Below are 20878 nucleotides of genomic sequence, written 5' to 3'. Positions count from 1 at the left end.
ATGGATTTCTGTATAATCATTCAGCTAGTCCATTTGCAATCGGAATCGAACATGTATGTTCAGGACTCCCCTCCCGCCGCCTCGCGATTGTTATCAGTGTTATCAGTTGCTAAACAACATAGTGAACACGAGAGAAATGGGAAGTTCTCTTGCAAATGAAATTGGTAACTCTGTACCATTTAAAACTACCTTTAGCCTTTTAATGACAATTTTTCTGCTTTCTATTATCTTAAAGCTACGGCTGAGTTCAATTGTGTGAAACGCTCTGTACATCCAACTTTAGACATTGTGTTCTAAATATGATTTATTGCGAAACAAAACGATCCTAGGAGGATAAGCACAGAAAGATTCCTTGAATAAAAGATAAGATAATGATCAGTCTTATGTACACAAATAAAGATAGAGCGTAACAATAGATAAATTGAAAACGTAAACTTAGCATAAACGTAGTATCAGCGAAACTGATAAAATAGAGCAGATGATAAAATATTCAGACTTAACTCAAATAATTGTTCCTCTGTTATAGGTACAGTGACATTTATCATTGGATTTACGGGATGCGTTGGCGCACTCAGGGAAAATACGTGCCTCCTAGCTACGGTATGTATTTGAACATCTAATGAAGCATTTGTGGATTGCTTTAATTATCTGTAAGCACACGAAGATACATAGCTTCTCGTGTGTATATTACCGCTCAAACGTATGTGGACACTTGCTTACCTTTGACAGAATGTAATTGTAACATACGGATGCGAGCATTCACGGTAGCTCGCGCGCGACACACGACAACCCAATACCCGAACGACAAACATCCGGTCTTTATCTTCATTTTTGTCGTGGGTCCAACCTTTATCGGTCCTTTACAGGTGGTCCCGTAACTTCTAAATTACTTAAAAAAGGTAAGTAGAGGAATACAAAGAAGAAAGAGGGATGTTTCGATACTGTAAGTTACACTGTAATACACTGTCTATTTGTAAAAAGTAGCAACTCTAGGGTACTATCTAGACGCAGACAGACGTCGCGTCGTCGCTCGTGCGTCTCGTGTGACGGCGAAGGCGAAACAAGAAGGGAGAGAGAGATAACTAAAACCGAGACTCACTATGGTTGTTTATCCTTATCGCTACTCCAACATACACACTCAGAATTTAATTGCGATCATCTCATGCAAGATCGGAGGCTATCGCCACGTGACAGTCGCTAAAATATAGAGACAGGATATAACACTCTCCTAGCTCCTGTAGCTAGATCCTGGTACCATCCTCGTCGGCAGTTTGGTACATAATTTTCGCGCCATACACACAGGGAACTATCTTAAACTAGCAAACGTTTATTCACCCATATACGCTCAGTGCTGTCTGGTAGACCTTCAGGCGAACAAGGTCTCGCGTCGATGCTCACGGACAGAGCTGAGAGCAAAGTCGCGGGCTAGTGATGTCACAGACATTAAAGCGGAATGGGAAAAAGACACTTGCGGTTGATGTACAGACTCGTAAACCGTAGAACAATACTCGTTATTTGATGTTTACTGTAAACTGTTCGGAACATAATCCTCCTTTTTAAGACGGGCGATTGTTACTGCACACACATACACGTGGATATACGTACGAGGAGCGTTCTCCGCTGGTTTATTTATGTCCCGAGAAGTGTAATGTGTTGACCGTACGGGCAATAATTGAACGGCACTGAATTATACACTGTCACAACACGGAAATATACAACACGACACAGGATCACTTCACTGGTATCATTCTTCGTTGCGGTGACCAGGAGCCAAATTGGGATGGGCCTTCTTCTTTCCTCCTAGCGCAGTCCTTCTGTTTACTCCCGTCTTGTCGCAGCATGCACTCAGAGTAGCAGAGCGGTCAAGATCAGAGTCAGGTTATCGTATGGTTGAGCACCCGGTCTGGTGATGGCAATACCGCTAAAACTGGCTCCATGGAGATTGAGACTCCAAACGTTTTCAGGTAGAGATCGATTACAGGGATTTCTTCGTTGTCCGTCTGTGTTCCTGTGGACGCGGTGCTAGGTCTGCTGAACCCCTCCATATTAGTCCCTTTATCTTATCTGTGGCTGCGCCTGGATCTCAATCTTCTGCTTCGGCATCGTCATCCCTTGCGGTTTCGTGGTCGTTTGGGCTTCGTTGGCCGTTGCGGAAGAAGGTAATAGCTGACATTCGGACCCTGCAGAGGTGGCGTATCCTCCGCGATACATTGTCCTGTGGCTGCGTCCTTCTGCTGCCATTTTTCTGGCGCTGAGGTTAGCTTGAGGTTGGGTTAGACTAGGTTGGGATTAGGAAATTAATATAGCTTCCCCAAGATGTACTGGTCGCAGAGGAAACATTCGATCATGCGTCCCGACTTTCTCTTTGCTGCGTTCTTTACTTTAACCGTGCACGAGAGAATATGTTGCTTTCCTGCACGAGTTCTTTCCAGCGCGATGAGTAGTTTGCAATATAAACAGGACTACGTTGTAGACTGTTGCTTTTTATGTGATTTTTCGCTCCACCCGATCTGCTCGGAATTTGCACCTGGTGCGGGGATTATGGGGTTCTCTATTGGTAGTTGTTCTCCGTTGGGAACTTTACAGTTCTGAGAACCTCTCGGTTCTGCTTCTGCTCGCTCTTATTATTATTACACACTCTTATTACATTACGTCCTTTCGCCATCGTATTCCTTACTTCTCTCCTCGCGTTCTTCCTTTTCTTGTAATAACAAAGTCCCGAGAGGTGTACAGTGCACTTCCTTGGTTTCTACTATAACAGCAACAGCATATTATCATTACGAACATTTCAGTGCCAAACCCTGTAGTCAGATAGTTATTATTAAATTCAAATTTTATTGACCTTGTCGTCGATGCCTTTCGATTTGTTATTTTTCGTTCAGTATCCTATAATTCTATAGGATACTCATCCCATGCAATCTCCACAGATATTTCATCGTCTCCTGTATTAAATATTGTTGATAGCGAAGGTGCAGTTATTCTATCAATTCTTTTTATTTCCAGGATTAATATTGTTTCATTCGATGTATCAAATCTTTCTCTACGCTCATATATCTTTATTGCTGACAATATAGTTCTAGACAGCGCTATACAGAGAGGTAGGAGGTGCAACTATACCCACTTCCTTCAGAGTTTTAGTGTCTCTTCTTCCTGGACACGTGATCCGAAAATCAATCATCCTACTTGGTAGGCCAGATATATTCAAAAGGACTGTTTTTCATTTCTTTATGTCGTACGGTGACTGAGAAGGTGGGTCTTTAAGTTCTCTCGCTACCTGACACTCTCGTTCCTTCAAAGAGAAACAGTGTAAATTCACCTTTATATACCGGCAGGAAACGTTACTGCCTCGTATCGACGGGAATATCATCTACCGTCGGAATTTTGCATGAGATTTTATACATGATAAACGAACACCGGGTAGTTTATATCTCCGTATATGGTATGTAACACATAATGTTTCTCCTCTTCATTCAACCGCTCCAGACGAACAACGTCCATTATTCAAGTAACACGATGCTCGGGTGGAGCATGTTCTTCGAACGAAGAACAGTGAACATTAAACTCTCCTTCTTCGTCGCAACTATGGTATGCGGAGGGTATCGGTTCCTGGCTAAGTACTTCAGTTCCTACGTCTTCGTCCAGCGCGTCTATGCCAAAACGTGACATGTCTGTGGCGACACTCAACAGCAAATACCACCACTCGACACTAACTAGCTAGATTAGCGCCTTAGGTTACGAACGTTCGGAACCCGGGTTCGAATCCCGACGACCCGGAGTTCCGATTTTTCTTCCACGCATCTAAATTAGAAAAAAATCTACAGCCAGCATCTACTACTACAAATATCACGGTCGACACTTACACCTCATGTCGGTTTTTTGAGTTTAGTTTGTAAACGTTTCTCCCACGGACAGGATATCTCTGATTTGAAGCAGAATATGCGCAATCTGCTGTGTGTGTATTATTTCGACGTATCTGTTTACGCATACGTGTTAGTACAGTAAACACTCGTGTACGTCGGTTTGCATCATGCGGTGCGTGATTAGCCCATTTCATGAATATTATTGACCTAATCGGATCGCTACTATCTAATCTAGATTGTCTACTATCAGTAAGATCGGTACTATTCGTTATGGTGGAAGAGCAACTCGACCGTTTCGGTTCGTAGCAAGTCGATTCCTAATATTACGTCGTTCACTATAGGAAAATTACACGCGATATGGAAAGCATGGAAATTTTTCGGAAATTTTATATCAAGAGTAGCGAGAGTTTTAATAACTTTCGAAACTATACCGGCGATTTTTACGACTCGACCTACATTGACAGAGTCAAATCCAGGTCTCCACATATTTATGAGCAGCAGTGTAGGTGTTTTTATTTTACGGTAAAACCTTCCAACTCGAATGCCTTTAAAACAATTTCAGTCATAGAATATTGATATAATTCATGAAATATTGATAATCGAAGCTAAGCTGCGTCTCCTGCGCTCTCGAATAAAGAGAATTCGTAAAATGATAAAACAATGGTGCAGTGGTTCAATCAATAAATCGGTATCTACGAAACTATCAATAATTATTACCTCTCAGATTGCGGTTCAATTTCGCCTCGAAATTTACTACTTCATATTTCTTGTATTAATAAGCACGGTTGTTTGTAATATTTACAATAATTACAATTCTATATAAACTTTCGCTATGTAAATTGTAATTACACAAAGAATTGATAGTTATCGTTTAACTAAAGATGTAAGAAAAAATACATTTGGTATTAAAAATTCATGTGATTTCTACAAATAATATTACTATGACTAGTGTAAATGACATTATTGTAACCAGTGTGAAAAAATGAATACCAATAACAGGGAAAAACAAGGACATAAATTTATTTTTAATTGTAGAATGCTGGACAAATTTCTGTATCATGATTATTGTTATCTCAAAAATTTCTACTACTCAATGTAAGAAACGGTTTAATTTTAATCATGAATTACTTATACACACTTGTAGGGAATTATGTTCGTCGTCTACGTCCATAAAAGAGGATATAAGAGTACTCATTGTCATCTTAGGAGTTCTACGAACTGGCAAAGTTTTCTTAAAAAGTCAAAAGAGCACTTCGGTTGCTCTCTTTGTTACCACGAAACTAAAGAATCGGCTTTCAAGTTTCCTCATAAAGGAAATGTTTCCTCGTTGCCCGTTTTTTTCATAAAGCGCAAAATTAAAGGACGTTGACAATAAATGCCAACATTGTATCTTGGTGATTAAAAATTGTCTGCACATAGTGTATATTATCCGTTAATGTATACTATATAAATTCAATAATTTACAAATTAAAAATACTTTGTGACTTGAAATTTCAAAAATATTGTGTTGCATATTTTTTATTGATTCGTAATGGTAATTGAATTTATTTGTACTTAATACACACTAACGTGAAAATGGTTTGCAATTATCAGATATGCAGTACAGAATATCCTATGGTTAAACAAATAACAGTGCTATTAACATTATCTTCTTTGCTATGATAAATATTTGATTCATAATGTTATTATGCACAGCGCATGATTGTACAGGTATAATGTCGTGATTATATCGTAACAGCTATCGGATAAATTATAATCTGTGCATTTTGGTATAGTAATAATCAAATAAATAAATATAAACAATAGATAATTTTACCGAAAAGGTCAATAAAGTTAATGTATATTATGTATACAGTTAATAAGTATAATTGGAGGAAACATTTAATTCAGATAACTGCTACTATTCTTTGAAGCGTTTCTTTTGTATTTAAAGCATTTAGAGTTTAATTTCAAGTAAATGTTACTTCGTTACATTATTCAGCTGTAACAAAATGCGTAACAGTGAGAATTTCGCGTGAAGTATAATAACGTGCAACACACTTTTTTACGTGTTTTATCATGCGTTTGCCTCACAATTGCTGCAGAACGATGTAATTACACGATGAGTACTTTAAGTACTTCACATATAAACTTACGTACGTTTTTATTTCTTAACGAACTTTCGAGTTACAGTCGATGTAACAATATTAAATTATTTAACACAGATTGAACAATTAAAGGATTAAAATGCAATTAGCAGGAATGGTGAGATTAAAGTCTAAATAATTACTACGATTATTAGCATTATTTTATTAATTGACGATGTTTACTTACGATATTTTTTCTGCTTATATAACAATTGCTTAAATAACATTTTAAGGTATTAACTTTTGTATTTTTTGTATTTTTGTATTTTGTTTTTTGTATTTTTCTCCGTATTTTTTAAATTCAAATAATTGATAATTTTTTCGAGAATGTGAAACCTGTTATTTTATACTCATTTTCAAATTGGGAGATCGATAAAGATTTTACAGAAGTAAATTCTTTGATACATAATTCTACTAAAATTATAAAAATTATTCTAATAATCCATAAAATTATGCTTACACTTGTTTTATGATATCAAATGCATGATTTTACATTCTGAAAGATTGAAGTTCATTACAACGTTATTTTATATGAATCTGTTCCAGTATGCGATATTTCTGGCGTTATTATTGTTAATGGAGATGGCAGCCGGTGTCTTAGGATTTGTCTTCAAGGACTGGGTGAGTTTTATCAAAAATCTATTAATATTCTCGCGATAATCTCTAGTTGTGTCGATGTACACAATGAGATTATAATTGGGAATTATTTGTTGTTACGTCCTTTAAATTAAAGAAATTTCTCCGCGAGCGAACTTGATAAATTTCATATTTATAAAAGCTTCGTAAGTATTATTTTTCTCTTTCGTAAGTATTTGGAAATTATTTGTTGCTACGTCCTTTAAATCAAAGAAATTTCTCCGCGAGCGAACTTGATAAGTTTCATATTTATAAAAGCTTCGTAAATATTTTTCTCTTTCGTAAGTATTTGGGAATTATTTGTTGCTACGTCCTTTAAATCAAAGAAATTTCTCCGCGAGCGAACTTGATAAATTTCATATTTATAAAAGCTTCGTAAGTATTATTTTTCTCTGTCGTAAGTATTTGGGAATTATTTGTTGCTACGTCCTTTAAATCAAAGAAATTTCTCCGCGAGCGAACTTGATAAGTTTCATATTTATAAAAGCTTCGTAAATATTTTTCTCGTGTACATAAAATTATATTAATATCATTTGGTGCAGGATGATGAATAGTTTCCTATATATTCTTGGCACGACTCATTTATTATATAAACTGTCGCATAAACTTTTATAGTAACTTTACCAATGTATTTTGTAACCAAGAATAAGACGAAAATGTCATACATACTTAGGTCTGATATTTTCATCTAGGTTTTTGTTTAAACAAGTTTGCACGAAACTTGGAATTCTGTTTGTTGTACGGATCGTAAAATGAATTCGAAACACATTTGTATTCGAACTGTTTTTAACTATACGTCGAAACAAGTAATTTAACTTAACGATGACTTTATATTGTACAACTTTAAAATCTCTCTTCGCTACTTGATGATCTCCAGTGGAATAAGTCAATAAGTAAATATCTGCATATCTATATTACATGGAATACGTGTAAACGTAATTTACAGTCAGAGTTATGGACGATAAAAAGGAAATAAATTTTATGTACTTTAAATATTGCTTCCCCTCTGTGAAAGATTTATTTTTACCATTCTTTCTGGATATCTACAATAACTGCAGTACGTTAGTTCCATTGGGAAAATAATATGCAAATTTAAAAGTTTGTTTGAAGTATATGGTAAAAGAATCTTCGTTTGATATGCCCTTTTTATAATGTTGTTTCAATCTCTGTGAATTGTTTTTGATAAACAAAAAATATAACTCAATATTATACCTATATATAGCTCAAAAAACAACTTCTGCAATTAATAACAGCTTTTCCTAATTGTGGCATTTCATTAATATTTGCATGTTTAATTTACGGTGTAGATTATTATTTATTATTTCCCACTTACTACTAATTATTCATTATTTATTATTCGTGATATAGATTATATTTATAGCGGAAGTATTTGGCGCTTTATATTCGTACAAATCAAAAGAGTAAACAAAAGCTCAATATTTTAATTATCAAGACATAATTAACATTTTTTGGCGTTGCTAACAATTTAAATGACTCTCTAAAAATAAGTTTCGTTTTGGTACTACAGAACGTACTAAGCACATAACACGCAAAGTTTGAGTTTTGAGTTCATGTACTCGCTGTTCCTATGTTAATTTCAAGTGTACCTTCTACTTGTAACAGTTGAAATTCTGCCTATCGCGCATATTCGTATTCGATAGTTCATACGAAATTTCTATTCTCACAGAGGAATGTACAAATGATTATTCACGTAAGTCAGTAATTAGAAGGATAAAAAGGTTTAATTTTCCTGAAAATTTTGATATGGTATAAATTAACCGAAGACTCAACATACCGTTCATATCGTGTTTGGATTCATTTTATCGACTGTAATTTATTGCAAAACACAGAATTAATACGTTGATTCGGTGTACAGATAAAATCACAAGCCACTGGCGGTTTCCAAGCGTTCATCATTCACTATAGAGAAGATCCTGATCAGCAGAATCTCATCGATTGGATTCAAGAGGATTGGGTACGTGTCATATCGTTATTTGTCCAATTAGATAAGGGAATACGTTTTCTATTACATTAAAAACAGCATATAAATTCTATTAATGTAATAATCAATGAACTAATTTCATTTATTAATACAGATCTATCGATACAATTAATCAGTACAATTAATTCATTAATATTTAGATTAATACAATTTACTGTCTTCATAACCGGTACATATACTACGATTAATTGTGTTAATTAGTTAGTTAACTAAAGTTGATTAAATAACTGTATTAATTAGTTAATTTAATTGATAGAATTTATTGATTGACGTTTTGACAAGCAACGTGAGATTTCAATAGAAACGTTGCTATGTCGCTTCAGTTTCGCAGATCCTGTCAATAGTTATACTACTGTTCCAATCCTCTATTCTTTATGTTAGTTCAATTCCTATCCATGAGAGACCGTCATATCGCTATTCTGGATGCATTTCCTTTCATCTAATGAAATGCCTACATAGTACTTCGATATTATAAAATGTAAAGGTGCGTTGAGACGATCAATATTACTGTCACTGTTTCAAGTATCTCGACATTACAGGCATCTTCAGACGATCGATTACAATAATACAGGGTGGTTGGTAACTGGTGGTGCAAGCGGAAAGGGGGTGATTCTACGCGAAAAAAGAAGTCGAAAATATAGAATAAACATTTTTCGTTTGAGGCTTTGTTTTCGAGAAAATCGACTTTGAATTTTCGCTCGGTACGCGTGCACTTTATCGCGTCTCGTTATAACGGATCGTTGTCTCGTCTACATTAGACGGTCTCTTACATACGACGATGTTGAGAAGCTTGAAATATTGACTTATTATAGAGGATATTAAAATATCCTTATAAGCTACAATACAGGGTGTCTCGCACAAATAGAACAAGCCTATAGTCCTGACAAGATATTGTATTGGTGTCGGTTAAGAGAAGACGAGATCGAATATAACGTATTTATTCGTCGATAGTGTTCCGTAGCTTACGTGACTTACAATTAAATAGAAAATAGCAAGTTGTACGCGAGGAACGTCACGAAGCAGTTTCTGGAGACAACCCAACTTAAAGTTTTAGCACTGCGAAATGTGCACTTCTAATAAATACCTTGCAACTTGTATATACAGGGTGGTTGGTAACTGATGGTAAAATAAAAGTTTTTTTTTAATTTCTTTTTTTTTTTAATTTTTCCATCGAGACAACGATCTACAGTGAGATCCGTTATAACGTACCGCACGCGTACCGAGCGAAAATTCAAAGTCGATTTTCTCGAAAACAAAGCCTCAAACGAAAAATTTTTATTCTATATTTTCGACTTCTTTTTTCGCGTAGAATCACCCCCTTTCCGCTTGCACCACCAGTTACCAACCACCCTGTATATTTTCATATTCGTTTGAAATTTTACTAAATTAATTACGAACTCACGATAGTCGTGTCTGAATTTTAAGACATTTAGTATAATATATACAATTGAATACATCTGTGACTCGCTGTATGCATAAAAGTATGCAGCAGAGTTTTATTATTCAAGTTAAATGTATATTTCGTTACGATTGCACGAAGAACCAAAACTTTTGAAATAGTATAATATATTGTTTCGATACTTCTGACGTTCTAAATGTAATTTCATTAAAATAGAATCATTAATTAAATAATTTTATTTAATACAATACTGATAATTGTATTAATATTAATGAAGTGTTTCAGTAATAATATTATTACAATTAATTAATTATTCCAAGTTAAATTATCATACATGTTAGGGAATCATGTGTTAATTAATTGACTAATTAAGACCAAATTACTGATTCAATATTTCTCATATTTACGACGTTAATTAAAACGAATCTTCAATCTTTATTTAATTAAAATACTTTTCTACACTATTATACTTTATAAAAGTCATGATTTCGATCACAGTGCAGTTTTTATAAAGTATTCTTTGATATAAACACCGCTTTGTTTCGCAGTTTCACGAAATGATACGAAGAAAATTATTGAATTCACTGAGCGTGAAGAAAGAACGTGCATTTAAGTTTAACGAAGCTCTTTGAACAGCAGTTTCACACGTTCTCTTTCTCTCTCTCTCTCTTTCTACTAAGCAAATTGATACTATGTCTTCCACTTTTGTTTTTTCCCCTCCTTAATACTGACTTTATTTATAATGGCGAGATTCCTATTTCTTTCATCTTTGTATTATTCAGTGCTAGACACTAAAGTACTGTTACACGAAGCAACATGTTAAATACTGATACGCTGCACATACTTGTCGAACTACATAACAAATTAAAGAACATCAAATTGGTGGCACGTAGTTGCTAAAAACGAAAGCAATACGTGTTGATCGGATTTATTTGATTTAATTGAATTGATTAATGTTCGTTTAAGAGAAAATGTTTCAGCATAACGTTGTTGTAACTATAAAGTTAGAACTAGTAACATTTTGCAAATACGACGAGTAACGATCAAATTTTGTGATTCAATCGCGTAATTCAAATTATATAATTCGATTACGGTAGTTGAAATTATGTAATTCAATTGCGTTAATTCGAATTTTGTAATTCTATTAAACAATTCAATTACGTAATTGAAATTATGTAATTGAATTACAACACAATTGAACGTAATTGAATTAATATGTAATCGAAATAGTGTGTTATTAAATTACGTAATTAAATTACAGTATAATTCAATTAACGCAATCGTATTTTACAGTTACAGTGTTGCGGCATCGAGGGCCCTAAAGACTGGGATCGCAATAATTATTTCAATTGTTCGTCGAGCGACATTGGCTCGAGGGAAGCATGCGGCGTGCCTTTTAGCTGTTGTAAACGAAAGCCAAATGTAAGTTTTTTTTTTTTATCTCACATTAGTATATTTTTTCTTCACTTGCAATAAAAGAATTTCTTACCTTTGTTAAATAAAGAATTAATTGCATGTGAACTGCAGTGATGATTGTTTTATAATATACAGGGTGGTTGGTAACTGGTGGTGCAAGCGGAAAGGGGGTGATTCTACGCGAAAAAAGAAGTCGAAAATATAGAATAAACATTTTTCGTTTGAGGCTTTGTTTTCGAGAAAATCGACTTTGAATTTTTGGTCGGTACGCGTGCACTTTATCGCGTCTCGTTATAACGGATCTCACTGTAGATCGTTGTCTCGATGGAAAAATTTAAAAAGAAAAGAAAAAAGAAATTTAAACAAAAATTTTTATTCTATTATTGTACCACCAGTTACCAACCACCCTGTATAAACAAGTACAAAATTTCACTGTATTTGAAATAAAAATGTTATTAGTAAGTTTATATCTCAGAATATTGTCTCCTAATCATTTCTTCGATGTTTTCAGGAAATTATAAAAAATAAACAGTGCGGCTATGATGTTAGAAAACCTAGCTACGTAAGTAATTTTTTTAAATTCAATATTACCTTTAACACTAAACGTTGTATTATTATAACGAAAGCAGGGATCGAATGAAACTGTTCAAATGTCCAAGTAAACATGAAATAACAGTAATTTTTTAACTGTCGTGTTTTGAAAAAACAGTTGTAAAACGAAGTGCATCTACTGAAACTTTCATCCCATACATTTTTGCATAAATAGGAAACTTTTAGTTCTGTAGAAGCACAAGAGAGTTTTAGTTCAAGCGAGACATTTATTTTGCTTTGAAACAGTTAAAGTTGAATGTTTTCAAACTGCTCTTCAGTGCTCAAACTGCTTAACCGCTCAAAGCGATTTAGAAAATACAAAATATTCTTTTTAAAATGAAACTCTGAACTCTGAGCATATATATATATATATATATATATATATATATATATATATATATATATATAAATAATTAACTGCATATTGTTTTGTTCAATCTTATTGTTTGTAAAATGAAATAATTGTATCTATAAAAATCACAACTTGCTTTCTCTCTTATACTCATTCTGCTTTCAACTCTTTAAATAATGCTAATTAAAACATAATTCTAGCTTTCATACTTTCCTCTGAAATATTTGTTAAAAGGTATGTATATAATCTTACACAACTTTTGCCATACAAAATGGCTGTTATAAGGGAACTTTTGCAGCAGAACCAAAGTACTAACGTGTAAAGTAAACGTAAAACAGAAAAAAAGTTATTGAAAAATTAAAAGCTCAGTAACTGACTTTTATTTATAAGAGTTAGCTGTTTCATTCGACCCCCAAAGAAAACTTCTACTTGTCGTGTTTGCAAGGTTTCTTCTCTTAAAAATTATATTTCCATTAATTGTACTCTATATTACTGCATTCATCTATTCTAAAACCATGTTTTTTCACCTTCACTTTATTTACCGTAACCATTACTTACATTCTTTCTGCGAGCATTTAAAATAATTTCTCATTTCTGCTTTTTCTTGATCAGTGCCTTTCATATATTTTACACGTTATCATTAACTAAGTAATAGGTTTGAACGAGCTATTATACTCGTTAAAATATGGACAGAACACTACACTAGTTTTTACGCTTTCGTTTGCTGATTCTCATTTGTCTCGACTGCTGACAGTTTAATTTTAATCTTTAAATGTAGCTGCCATGTCTAGTTACAAGATAAGCTTCGGTATTAAAGAAGGAAGTTTTGTAATAAAATATGACAGTGGAGATAAAACAATCTTGAAACTAAGACAAAGTTTCACAACTTTTATGTTACTTTTTTTATTAATATTTTGAAATAGCTACATTTTGGGATAATAAACGTAAAAATTGAAAAATTTGAAAAAACATGCAGAACACATTGAAGTTCTCAAGCAAAGCTGGAAAGCATTTGTCCTATGTGGTTTTCATTTCGCTCGTCCCTGCGCTGTGTCGTCGAATTGTTAGTTAATTTGTATAACTATCCGTTTCATAAATCAATGCTAAATAATTTACGCTTTCCATTTTGCATAAATAGATATTCTACAAATTGTTTGTTTGCTATTTACTGAATTGTGAAAATAAATTCTGTGTGTTTTGCAAGATTATCAATCCTCGATAAAGCAGATGTCCTTTCTTATCAAAGATAACGAAATCACAGACGAGGTTCTCGCGATTTATTTTCAAGTGTCTTATCTTCTGCTTTGAATCTTATACTATCTAACATCTTTTTAGAGGCCCTTCAACTTTTTAAGTCTTTCTAACTTCATAATAACTACGTAAGATACAAGGGCATAAAATGTTTTGTTAAATTCCTAGGGTTCTTAATTTTATATAATAGCTAGCTACAAAGAATAAATCTGTCATATAGTTTGAAATTGTACTTTTTAGTTGCTGCATATTTATTTATGCTTCATATTTAGCATACGATTGAAATTTAAGTTTTCTTTAGTTCTGCCATTGGTTGCCAATCGAAGTACATTTTTTAGATATTTTTGGAGAAGAAGAGCGAATTCAAAATATGAAATTTCAGTTTCGGCAATCGATACGTTCGAAAGATATACAAATTTTGTCTGAACCATTTTTCATACTACTCGTATTTTCCCAGATATTTGAGCGTTTTGACAGCTAGATAGGACATACTATTGATCTTGGTATATCACACACTTGCGACGAAAGTGAAGCAATTCAAATAACACGATTTTCGAGTTATCAGTATGAAAATCTGGCGATTATGAAATGTTCAATTCATCTTGTTCATTTAGCTTCATAATTTGGCCAGTAGAGAGCAGTTATTTCGCTCTTCTTGATTCGTGTTATTGTATTTTATAAATTATAAATGTGTACGTCTTATTATAAGTTGTGTTTTGACTAGAAAGAGATCCTCCAAAAGTTCCTGTCAAAAATGAAAAATAAACTAAAAACGAATAAAATACATTTAAAATACATTTCATAAATTTGTTCATTCGTTCTATTTATAAATTTAATTATATTCTAAAATAGCTTTCCTATTCTTCTGTATAACATACTTTCTCAAGTTGAGTCACGTTCGTGGCAAGTGTTCGATGCCATCGACAAATTTAGAAATCGAAATTTTTCAAATTGCGTTTGGAAATCAGATCTATCCAAAATCTTTTATCGTAGAAAATAGGAAATAACCTCACGAAGCCTTTCTAGATCTTTCGAACGCATAAGGCACTTGTGTAAAATAGAAGACATTTCATCGATTTTGATAATCTTGAAATATATTGTCAAATATTTATCGATATTTTGAATATCTTTTCCCATATATGCAACCATCGCTCGTCTTTAATTTTCAGGTTATAAAACAATGTATGATTAATATTTTACGTGTTATTGAACAGTTTACTTTGAATAAATGTTTACCGAACAAAAATTATCAGTGACGGTAACTATATTTGTTACATTTACGAGCTGTCGAAGATCAGAGCGAAGTGCAACATTTTGTACATCAATCGATTCATCGAAAATCATTTTACGCAAGCGTTGGCAGCCGCTTAATGGCGGTCGGATATTAATTTAGCCCAACCTATGACCTATGACCTATTGATTTTTCTTCTTTATTTGTACAATATTAAATTGGCTGTAAAAAAATGCGGCTTACTCTAGAATGAAATGTAATCTGGATTTAATTGAAATTTTTAACGAATATCTCGGAAATTAAATTTGAGCAGAATATACGTACGTATGGGAAAAAAATAGTCCGAACGTCGATAATATTTCAACACCGTCGAAGTCGGTAAAGTGCCTCGCCTATTCTACGTAATTACCACGCATAAATTGCCAAAATAAAGATTTCATATTTCACACTTTTCTCTCGATCGGTCACCGACGCCATTCGAAACTACAATCCTTATACAAGGTGGTTCGTAACTAATAGTACAATTGGGTACAGTATGATCGTACGTGAGAATGTAAGTCGAAAATATGCACTTAAATATTTTCATATTGATCATATTGATTTGAAAATTGATCAGGTTCTACATTTTTTACTTATTCTCACTTAATCTGTCGATTATTTATTCCTGTCCAGTACGTAATTAGCCATATTTTCAAACTCGATCTTCTCGGAAACGGACCGTCGTACAGAAAAATTGTATTCTACATTTTTGTCGTATTTTTTCTCGTAGAATCGCCCCGTACCAAATTCTACCATCAATTACGAACCATTCCGTATAATTAAAAAAATTGAACGTAGTCCAATCAACGCAATATAAAACCAGAAGATAGAGAATTAAACAACCGCGCGTAATTACGATGTTCGAATTCCGAAATTCGATGACTGCACAGTGGTCGACGTACTATTCATATGTAGAAGCAAGGTATCGTTGTTTGTACGCGTTATCAACATGCCGCAGGCACGACAACGTAATCCTAAATCTTCGATGCAGAAACTTTCATAGTGGTTTCTTCAATCATTTTGTTTGCACTTGGTAAATGCAGACTGGGGAGAGGAGTATATACGAGAGAGGCTGTCTAAGAGCAGGCGAAGAATGGCTAGAATTGAATCTCGTACCTGTCGCTGGTACTGTTGTCAGCACAATGGTCTTACAGGTACATTGCCGTTGAAACGTGTCACTGACTGTGCTAAATAAGAGTTTAAACTTTCTCTTTTCGTTTATACAATTTCTACGATTGCTTGGACATCGATCGATGTATACATATATATTGATAACCAACTATTTATTCTATTAATTACTTTATTGTTATTCTACCGTATATTTACGAATTATTCTATCTTAATTCTAATGTATATTTACAAATTGTTAGAAGTAAAAGTAGAATCCTAATTCTATAGAATTTTTATTTTATTCTCTATCTACATTTTAATTACACTAGTTTTCAACACAGACTTCTATATATTGTTACACTGCTAACTTCTCGTGTATTCACAAAGAACATAACCTAACAAACGCGAAGATGGTACCCCGCTGGTGGTAGCCACCCACGTGATAATCAAACAGCCAAAAAATTCTACCAAATGTCCAAATTGGACAAATTGTGAATGTGAAATATTAAATAAAAAAAAAAAAAAAAAACTTCTTGCGTATGAAGCGTCTACGATTTTATGTACCACGAAAAGGTAGAGAACTGCGTGTAATATGGAACACCCAGTTTTTAAAGCTGCCCAAAAAGAGAAACGTACGTTTCTCCAACGAAATTAACACGTTAATGGTTAACTATGCAAAAGCTTAAATGTGTTAAAGTAATTGAAAAACAAAATAAAATACGTCTAATGCGACGAGCTATAAGGATAGTAACCGATATGAAATACCTAGAAAAAACACTCTATTTTTATTCAGAAGAATGAATATTTATTTAAAGAAAAAGGACAAGTGAGCAAATATCTTCCATTTTTTAAACTTGTATCCCATCATATTAATTTTCTTTCGCGCACCTGAGGTACATTCGTCGTGTTCCCGATGAAAACGACGAATACGTTGCACCGATCTTTCACTATTCTTGTCCTTTTCGTAATTACCACCACAAAATAAACATAATTCCGTATCATTGTGGTCGTTATCAGTGACAATATCGTTGACGTGTTCCACATTACGTAAACCTAATGTGATTTTCTCGAAAACGAAGCTAGCAATTTTGCTATTCTTCATTTTCATCTTATTTTGAACCATGGGATATCTCTATTTTTTTTTTTTTTTTTTTTTTTTTTGATACTGCAAATATTTAGATACGTTTCTTTCGTGTAATTAAACTGATATTGTTAGCGAAATTGCAAAGTATCGATACTCTCGAATAATCGAAAGTCTCGATAAACTCTCTTACAAAGCAGCAATAAATTCGATAGTGAAACAGGTTGTAAAAATAATTTTGATAAATTATAAACAAGCCGATTGTTTCATTTGACAGTTTTAGATTGCAATGCAATGATCGTGACATGCAACATTCGTCTGATTTATCGTCTGACAAAAATTGAATAGCAAAATTACGTTATAACGTAAATTCGTGCTTTTTTTATATTTACAGCGTAATTCGCCAAATTTTATTTTGCGCGTCTTCGCGATAGTTGAAATAGGTGTAATACGAGGAAAATATTTCTTCTATGTCCCGGCACGTTTAAAGTCTCGCAAAAGATGAATTCGCATTAAAGTGCTCGGTGAAATGTAACTTTTAAAATGATATATCGCGGGCATGAAGTTGATAAAGGACTGAAAAAAACGATGTATGACCAAGCAGAGGAAACGCTATATAAATAGCTTGACTTTTTTATGCTTTTATTACACTATTGGATTAAAGTAAAATATGTTTCTAACAAAAGATTATTTTAATATCGTGAAAAATTGCCAATATATATTGAAAATTTAATACCGATACGTTTATTCGATGCACAGTAAATACGAATAAAATACACGTAGTCAAATATTTTTGAATCGTAGCGAGCATTGCAAAAGTTATAAATCGCACGTACTAGCTTTTTATTAAATTCAGTTTGTATAATGTTACTCTGATCAGAAATTCACGTTCTAACGAATCGTTGGATAACATAATATAAATAATGCAAGTGAAATATTCGGGTTCAAGTCTTACTTAGTTTAGGATTTTCTGTAAAAGAAAAAGTAGCGTAAGACGTAGATAAAACTTGCTACATGGCTGACGTATTTTCATATATTTTAGAAACGATACAAATCTCTTCCTTTTTTTTTTTACATAAAAGGATAAAACTCGTCGACCTGTACAATGCTTTAGTTTGTTATATTCACAGAAGCGGATATAAAGGAATGAGAATGAAAACATTTTGGAAAAATAACAAAATGATCGACCGATGTCAAGCTAAAGATAGAAATAGTGCTCGCTTTTTCCTATGCAGAAAAATATTGAGAAAAGATCATCGATGACACGCGATTGAGAAAAGTATTAGAAAGAGAAAGTTTTAACTTTTTGAACGATGTAATTTTTAGTTGAGATAACGAATTGCAAACATGGTGTCGCATGTAACTGTAAAGTGTACCATGTTCTAAGTATGTTCAGTTATTTATTCACCTTCCTTGTTTGATATGCTTGAAGCACATTGTTTTATGATATATTTATATACCTCTTAATAGCCGCTGTTTTTCTAATAATATGTACGATCACTATGTACTGGAAAAGTAAATATAACTAAACACGTGGCTACGTAACAAAACAAGTAAGTATGTAGGAACATTGGAAATTTTAATAAGCACGTGGTAAAATGGATAAACAGCGTGTTTTACATTTATAGTTCGTATATTTGCGTTTAGAACGGTAAGTACTTCTAATGCAAGATAATGTTTCAATTGCAAGATTATACCACGCTAGCTTCTATACTTCACACGTAATCATTTTCTACTGATTTTGTTAAGTATTAAGGTACAATAGTACATGGTATAGAAAAGAGACCGATTGGAAACGAGTATTTTAAAAAATCGCAGAAACTATACTAATTTATGGAGGAAAGCAAAATTATTGCAAACCCGACATATTGCGTAAGCACTAACAAAAGTTCTACTTTAGATCGAGTCTGTATAAATTTGATCCGTATTGTCTTACCAACAGGGTATCTGTACCTTTCGTCGTAACCGAAACGGAAAAAGTTGCAGCATAAGAATTAGCAGATTAGTTTGACTGATTTTGGTTACGTATAAATATTATAAATGACCAAAGTGGACGTCACAAATGCTGAAAAAAGATTCCGTTATCGACAATGGTTATCGGTAACCGAAAGGAAATTCCATCACAGACAATGGTTATCGATAAGAAAAAAAAATTCGTCACGGAAAACAGATATTGGTGAGCAAAAAAAGGTTTCGTAGCGAATACTAATTATTAGGTTATTGGTGACGAAAAGAATTCTCTCGCGAATAATGATTATCGGTAATCAAAAAAACTCTCTCACTTATAATGGTTTTTGGTGAGTGAAAAGAAATTCCTCTACGGATAATGGTTACCGGTAACCAAAAAGGAATTTTCCCGTCGATAATAGTCATCGATAAGCAAAATCCTTTTGAGCATCATTTATAATGGTTATTCGTAACTGGACCACTTGAAAATTAATATTGTTTAATCATTTAATTGTTAAACAAATTTCTTCAAGACTCGAGTCTTTTGTTTAAACGAAAACTACCTTCTTGCCAATGAGCTTTTTCAAAAAATTCTCAAAACCAATTGTTATTTCTGATCTCTGCTTACCAATCTATATTCAGCTTATTTAATGCATGTAGCTTCCTCATATTCTATGGCGATATAACAAATGGACCATTTATGCAAACTTAAAATCCAACGTATGTAATATATGTTTCCCTTGTCTGATAATCAGCGCAATAAATTATGGCCAAGTCGCTGTATAATCATGACATTCGGGAGATTACGTTTCCTTCCTTAGCGTATACAATAAAAGTCTGAGGGAACGTACATGTCATGCTAGCGGCAAGCGGCTGCATATTTCAGGCGCAACTGCCTCGTTGTCTCGTACGATGTCAGTTATACAGATACTGGCATAAGTCATATCTGTTGAATTCTGACAGTTAGTACCGATGTTACATCTATAAAATGATATTTCTTAAATATCCAAACCCTTAACGCTCAAGTTCATAACGTTAAATAACTAGACGTTAAACAAGGATAAGAGAAGATTCTGAAAATAAAAAAAAAACAAATTGAAATTTATTTTTCTTTTTTTTAAAAAAAAAGATTGTATAGAGGCGTCACACCAAATGAGCGTAATAATTATTTTCCCTTTTTTTTACTGCTACAAGCAATTGCTATATTGTGCACTGGTTAAATTAGGCTTGACACGTATCATCTATACTACTACTATCGATGAAGTAATACATTAAATGCGACTATAAAGTGGTGAATAATTGCATGGATATTGGCAATTTCCCGCGAATATTATGAAATTAGTTTGTAACAAACAAGATTATGCAGAAAATTTAATGAACCGTGAATGTGGTCACATGATATCTGGAACAGATTATAATTTATTATATATATATAACATATAAAATATATTATGAATTATATTATGATTTATCTATTTATTCATTGTTAAACAAGTTTAATATTTATTCTTTTATATTATAATTCAATAGATAACAGTAAGATATTGTAATAGCCATTAGAGTAATTTCTAAACTATATTTTCCTTAATCAACCGGTTTATTCGGATGATATCGTTGTTTTTTCTTGTCTGGTTTCCTATTTTTATCAAATACAAAATTATAGTTGTTTCTTCTCGATATTGTAGAAAGAGTCAAGTAGGAAGGATCAAAGAATTCGATCAGAACTAGAAGTATTGTCTTATTTCCTTAAATTCAAATTCCAGAAATATATCAATGATGTAACATATCTTAACGCGATAAAATTCTCTACTGTTCGCGTGTACGTCTAAAATTATTA

The 20878-nt window shown here is 33.2% G+C and overlaps 1 protein-coding gene across 11 annotated transcripts in view; it reads left to right on the top strand.

The window, feature by feature from the left end:
• Positions 1-20878, top strand: part of Tsp26A (Tetraspanin 26A) — a 130532-nt gene that overhangs the window by 99689 nt on the left and 9965 nt on the right. For 10 of the 11 annotated variants that reach the window (XR_011172940.1, XR_011172942.1, XR_011172943.1 and 7 more), the window contains 6 exons: positions 527-600; positions 6533-6607; positions 8499-8597; positions 11317-11445; positions 11951-12001; positions 15947-16057. Coding sequence is in view for 7 of the 11 variants with exons in the window: in XM_069111733.1 (XP_068967834.1) it covers positions 527-600; positions 6533-6607; positions 8499-8597; positions 11317-11445; positions 11951-12001; positions 15947-16057 (539 nt within the window). In the remaining 4 variants the exon portion in view is untranslated. The remainder of the gene's footprint in view (positions 1-526; positions 601-6532; positions 6608-8498; positions 8598-11316; positions 11446-11950; positions 12002-15946; positions 16058-20878) is intronic. The other variant, XM_069111731.1, reaches the window with a different exon arrangement.

Source organism: Bombus flavifrons, chromosome 4, assembly GCF_040668555.2.
Source record: "Bombus flavifrons isolate JBK064 chromosome 4, iyBomFlav1_principal, whole genome shotgun sequence".
NCBI classification, from domain to species: Eukaryota; Metazoa; Arthropoda; class Insecta; order Hymenoptera; family Apidae; genus Bombus; species Bombus flavifrons.
The sequence above is the reverse complement of the archived record's forward strand: the minus strand, read 5'-3'. Positions and strand labels throughout refer to the sequence as shown.